Source organism: Cariama cristata, unplaced genomic scaffold (assembly GCF_000690535.1).
Source record: "Cariama cristata isolate BGI_N322 unplaced genomic scaffold, ASM69053v1 scaffold44717, whole genome shotgun sequence".
Classification (NCBI taxonomy): domain Eukaryota; kingdom Metazoa; phylum Chordata; class Aves; order Cariamiformes; family Cariamidae; genus Cariama; species Cariama cristata.
Window position 1 is genome coordinate 67 of NW_009628020.1, and position 5,967 is coordinate 6,033.

The following is a 5,967-nucleotide window of genomic DNA, read 5'->3' on the forward strand; positions in this document are numbered from 1 at the left end:
AAGGTCCTTGAATGCGTCCAGAGGAGGGCAACCAAGCTGGTGGAAGGGCTGGAAGGCAAGGCCTGTGAGGAATGGCAAATTTAGTTTTGTCTAGTTTGGAGAGAAGGAGGCTGAGGGGAGACCTCATTGCTCTCTACAGCTTCCTGAGGAGGGGATGTGGAGAGGGAGGTGCTGAGGTCTGCTCCTGGGATCCAGGGACAGGACACGTGGGAATGGTTCAAAGCTGTGTCAGGGGAGGTTTAGACTGGACATTAGGAAGCATTTCTGTACCGAGAGAGTGGTCAAAGCCTGGAACAGGCTTCCTAGAGAGATAGTCGATGCCCCAAGTCTGTCAAGAGTTTAAGAGGCATTTGGACAATGCCCCGAATAACATGCTTTAACTTTTGGTCAGCCCTGAAGTGATGAGGCAGTTGGACTAGATGATCCCTTCCAACTGGAACAGTCTATTCTATTCTAATTTTCAGACACACACTAAAGGTTCAAATGACAACAGACTTCACGAAGTAATTCAGTACCTGTTCTGTTGCTTATCAGTACGACTCATTCCCAGACACATCAGGGAGTAAAAAGGATTTTAACTCAGCCCTCTGTGAAATAATAACCCATTGCCTCCTTTTTCCTTTTGTTAGTAAAATCAAGGAGGGCATGAAACATCTGACAAACAGCCAACCAGGATAGAAAAATATATAGATTTACATTTTACAGAACTCATAAACAGATTTATGTTTGGGACATGTGATGTGGGTTGGGCCAGCAGTCCTTCCTGCTTTGTGAGGCAGAGATCAAGATTCCTCTGCTACGCTGCGGGGAGAACATAATTTTCAGGGCAGTTTCTCTCATTAAAGTAAAGCAGAGCAAACAGATCCGACACAGGTAAGCACTCCCCCGCTGCTCACTCCGCCCTCTTTCCTAATGCGTTTCCTGCTTTTGTGGGACAGACCTAGAAGAGCTGCAAAAAGGGTAGAAGGTACGTGATCGTCTAGGAATTGCTTTGGATTCAGAACCTGGAAAAATGAGGTTCTAGTTTCCCATGCAAAACTCATACAACAGGATCTTCCCATCGTTTGGTACCTTCCCATATTCACTAGTTTCTGGCTTTTAGTTTCGAAAGAAATCTTCGTTGTCTCCCTACAAGAAAACTCAAAAGGAAGAAGGGAGAGTTTTTACTGGTGTCCCATCCTCAGGTCAGAAGGGCAAGGAGCACGGACAAAAGAGGTTGCACATTTTTCCTGGTGATGAAGAGAGAAGTTAAAACATGACTGCTCCTACCTACCGAAACCTCTCTCTGGTAAGTATATGCTGAAAAAGAACGTGTTTCTCTTTCTGGCATTTGTATATATACATTTATCTCTTTTTGCTGTAACAAGGGAACACATTTAGTGTGCAAAAGCACACAATGTAACATGGAACATGTATATTTGTTTGGACATGCATATTCATGAAAAATATGCCCATTGTGTCACCCTTTTTTCCTTCAAAGGGGTCTTCATGAAAACAGTGGGATATATGTAGGTTAGTAGAACACATGCAAGATGACTCCTTAATTACAGTATTCTTGAATACCATAGATCCCTGGTATTCATTCCATATTGACTGCACACGGTGACAACTGGTGCGTCTTTCACAGAGATGGGGTTTGGAATGAGGGACAGGCGGGGCTCTCGTGTTTGAGACTGGTGCAAAAAAGCACAGCAACGGAAAAAGAACTGAGGATATAGGCAAATATTCAAGTGCATGCCTACATTTTGCAAAAACTGACATACCCCAGCTATATCTAGAACCTAAGCTAATGTTATTGCTATAATGCTACACTGAAGTTAGGTGCTCAGTTTACTGGGGCAGACAGCCCCATTAATAAGGCGACTTTTCTTCCGGGATCTGAACTAGTATCTGAATGTTCATTATGCAATGTACAAATGTCCTAGAATTAACCTTTAAGTTACTCCGCGTTTCACTTTCATAGTAACCTCAAATCTGCATCCTAGACTGCTCTATTAAGAAGCTAGACCTTTTTAGATAAGCCTGGCAATAATTGCTGATGGTTTATTTATGCCTTCTATGTCTTGCAACTGTGTGTCCAAGCATTCTCACTATTCAATATGCGTTCACATAGGAAATTCTAGTATATTTACATTGGCATGCATTTATGTACAGATTTCCCAGGCTTATTACGTATGTGCATAGCTGCGTGTTCTCATGCTGGCATATACTTGAGCACGTATGTTCTTATTTTGGTCATGATACTGGTAACATGTCTGTATGCTCATGTTTCATGTTGAAAAAATTATTCCGTCTTCCACAGATGTCTGTTCCCTTAACTGCTCATCTGTTCTCAACTGTCTGCGACCACCGCCTATACTACCATGTGGTTAGAGACACACTGGAAGAACATCCGCCAAGCCTTGTTGCTTCTTTTCACTGCTGCTCTTCTGATTGGGGTCACCATGCTGGCCATTTCATCTAACATCAATCCAGTAGGCTATTTCTTCTTAGGGGTAGGGGGAGTGTGCCTGATAGGCTATTTGCTGACTGTGTTTGTCGAGTATTACCTGAGGAATCAGCACCGACGTGATGCAAATGCGACACCTCCAAACAGGCAAAGCCAAGCAGGGTAAGCAGCAACCTGGTTATTCCTCTCACTTTAACTTTCTCTCCTCTGTCATGGCTGTTTTACATACTGTTTTGCTGCTTTTCCCCTAGGGCACCAAACACAGACTCCATTCCAGAAGACAAAAGTTCTTTTTAGGTTGTTTTCCTTCATTCTTTAGGTAAAGGTTGCAAATGTCTATGCCATGCATGTTCTGTATCTTGCCCAATATATATTTTCTTCCCCTCAGGAACTGATCCACTAACAATTTCCAAGGTTAAACAGATCCAGACCCAGTTTTATTTTTCTTTGAGTAATCGAGTCTTGCCAAACAATGAGTCAGACAAGGAAAAAGAAAAAATGCTGAAGCAGTACTGAATCTTAGCTGGGTTTAGCTCCATAAACCTTATCTCCAGAGTAACTGCTCCTCAGCAAACTTTTAAAAAGGAACCTGTAACTGGGTGTGTTTCCAGTCTTAAAAACCCACCTTGACTCTAATAAACCCTGCTTTTGAGAGGCTCTGAATACTCGCACATCTTTTTGGCTTCATGTACGTTTGCAGGTTCTCAGCAACACCTAATTTAAACTCAATTTGGCTAGCGTAGTTGAAGAGTTTAACTTTATTTGTATCTTTGCTCCCTTGTCTGTATAATCCAGATAATCATTATCCACATCCATAAATGACTTGACATTCTCAAATACAAGGTTTGTAGGACAGCAAAGAAGTTATTATGTGTTTATTTTTAGAAAGGGTACATAAAAAGAAGTCTATATTGGTCTTTGCTAGCTTGGGGGCACACTAGAAGAAAATTAGCATCTGTTTATTTTAAAATATGACCTAAAAAGGAAAACGTTTCTAAAGTAACATTTTTTCTGCATATATTCTTTTAAACACAGAATAGTTGGTCCTTGTTTAAACTAAATGAAAATACTTAATCTTCTCCACTTCTTAAAAATAGATGAACATTGAGCTAATGTATTAAAAAATCAAGGTCCTGTTTTATTCTAAGAAATAATTACTAGTTAGTAATTCTTAGTAACAAATTTTAACTGGTAGGAGATTTTAAATGAGGGACATCAAGCTAAGCGTAGGACACTGAACTGAACAGTGTCAGTTTCTTCACTTATTCTAGGGAGTGTGGGAAAATGGTCAGATGAGCCATCCTCTAGGCCAGGTAGCAAGACATTAAGTCGGCCGGACAAGTGAGCTGATCCAGTGGCAGGATTTCTATCACATACATTAATACCATGTGAGTTATCCTGTCTCAGTCCCATCTATTGATTGTACCACGGTCGCTACAGTACATTATCTGGACTACCTGCCTCTGCATAAACTAAGCAGTAAAATAACCAGTGTAACTGCCATTCTTCTCTTCATGCATAGGGTGAACAGCGCCTATGAAGCACCCCCCTATGAGGAGGTGATGACCACATCAGTTCCAGCAATATGGACGATTGCATCCAATCCAGGCTTAGTGCCCTCACCACTGAATGAGCCTCCTCCTTACAACGTAGTTATCGAATCATCTGCCCAAGAAGAGATTATGGTGGAGGCTCTCAGGGTGTCAGTTGCATCAGACACAAGGCACGCCTCTGAGACAGACAGAGGGTCCAGGATGCAGTTGCAGCTGGTGATGCCCCCAAGACCACAGCGGTTTGTTTCGGACATCCATGAAGTGAAAGGTATTGAAGACAGGTTTGAGCCACTGGAGCCACTCACTCCACCACCTGCTTATGAAAGTGCCATCAATGATGAGGTCTTTGAAGATGCTTTCCAGCCCTCCACATTATGATTAATTTCACCTTCCATGAACGCAGAACCAAACCCTCACTCCAATACAGGATGGCCCTAGAGGGAAGGTGAAAGAGCTGAGATTTTTCACACCTGAAACTGTAACAGTTCATCTCGCCATTCTTTGAACCAGAGCTGAACTACAGACACAACTTCTGATGTCACTAGAATCTTTTTGCACAAAATATAAATAAATGCAATATCACAATGCTTTGTCTTAGCAGATATGTAAAACCACTGTGAGGAAAGTTGTGTTATATATGGCAACAGTTCTCAAACAGGAGATACACCTTTATGGAGGCAGAGAGTGAATCATGAGAAGAGACAAAGTTGCCAAAGAACCTCTGAAGGAGCACCCTAGAATGCAGCCAGGAGAAGCTGCCTGGAAAAGGGGAGGAATAGAAACAGCACTAAGTAGGTTCTGCCTGTGCATTACAAGCAGCAGTATTGCTGAGAGCTGTGCAATCACCAGCCACCCTAAAATCCCTACTGAGAGACTGAGGCTGCGCTTCCCCAAGTTGCTGTTTTGCAGCAACACCAATTTAGGTCTGTGCTGTTTATTGCTACCCCCCTGCCGCACTTGCTTCATGTCCTCAGCTATGCTGCACTGGAGCGTGACTGAGCAGAGGGTGGCTGTCTTCATCTGGAAGCTGGCACCACCTGATACCTGTCACTTGGTGTTGAAAAGCCGATGGCAAGCTTGGCACCACGAAACGACTCCTGTTGTTCACAAGGTTCTCATCCCACATAGCCTGCAGTGGTGGACAAGAAGGAGATAGCAGTTTTTCTCCTGTAAGAGAGACTGGCAGTGGGATATGTACACATATACCTAACCTCTTCCTGGACCACTAGTCTTCTCAGCTCTACAGAAGGGTGTATTTCTCTGCTGTACTACAGCCCCAAACAGGTGGCTTGAGATACTTCATTGTCATCATGGCAAGGATTTGCACAGAAAGGTCAATGCTCCTCCAGTTCTCTTTAACAACGCCATGCACAGAGGCTTCTCTCTGGACTCTGGGAAGGGCCAGTCTGCCAGCTGAGGCCACAGCTGCAGCAGAGAGCACCAGAGAATAACAGTCATGAGGCACATGGGGTCTTCATCGTGACGGCTCTAGGTTGGAGCCAGGTTTTAGCTCTCACTGATCAGTGATGCTGTGCAGCCTTTTAAAATGGGTGAGTTAAACTGATAGGCTCTGCAGAGTTAAAGTGGTCTGCAGTATGCAAAGAGACATTCACGTCTGGTGAATGTCCAAATAAAAAAAAATACGGTGGTCCGAATCTTCTTATGAAGGACGGCAGCAATCACCACAGCCTTGTCTCATATGACTACATCATAATTCATATGAGGAGCCATCAAACCATAGGCTAGAAGCAAATAAATTATTTCTTATTGTTTGATTCTTTACAGTTCAAGGGGAAAAAAGACCTTTTATGTTGTTTATAAATAAACAGGACTGCATTAAAAATACCTGGTGGCATCATTAGTTTTTCCTCCCAAAAGAAACACTCCACAAAGCCATGCTTTTGCTTGCATTCTGCTTATTTGATAATCTTTGCTTAGAAAAAGGAGAGGAGTTCCATTTCTAAA

At 42.8% G+C, this 5,967-nt stretch overlaps 1 protein-coding gene across 1 annotated transcript; it reads left to right on the top strand.

The window, feature by feature from the left end:
• Positions 1-2,363: 2,363 nt before the first annotated feature.
• TMEM139 (transmembrane protein 139) lies at positions 2,364-4,380 on the top strand. Its single transcript, XM_009704619.1, has 2 exons — positions 2,364-2,611; positions 3,972-4,380. Exons 1-2 carry the CDS (start codon positions 2,364-2,366, stop codon positions 4,378-4,380), a joined length of 657 nt encoding a protein of 218 aa, XP_009702921.1.
• Positions 4,381-5,967: the final 1,587 nt, after the last annotated feature.

Bases quoted from the DNA above. Each gene is read 5' to 3' on its own strand.
- TMEM139 (XM_009704619.1), top strand. From the start codon at position 2,364: ATGTGGTTAGAGACACACTGGAAGAACATCCGCCAAGCCTTGTTGCTT. The intron at 2,612-3,971 runs GTAAGCAGCAAC...CTTCATGCATAG, and splicing joins AACAGGCAAAGCCAAGCAGG to GGTGAACAGCGCCTATGAAG.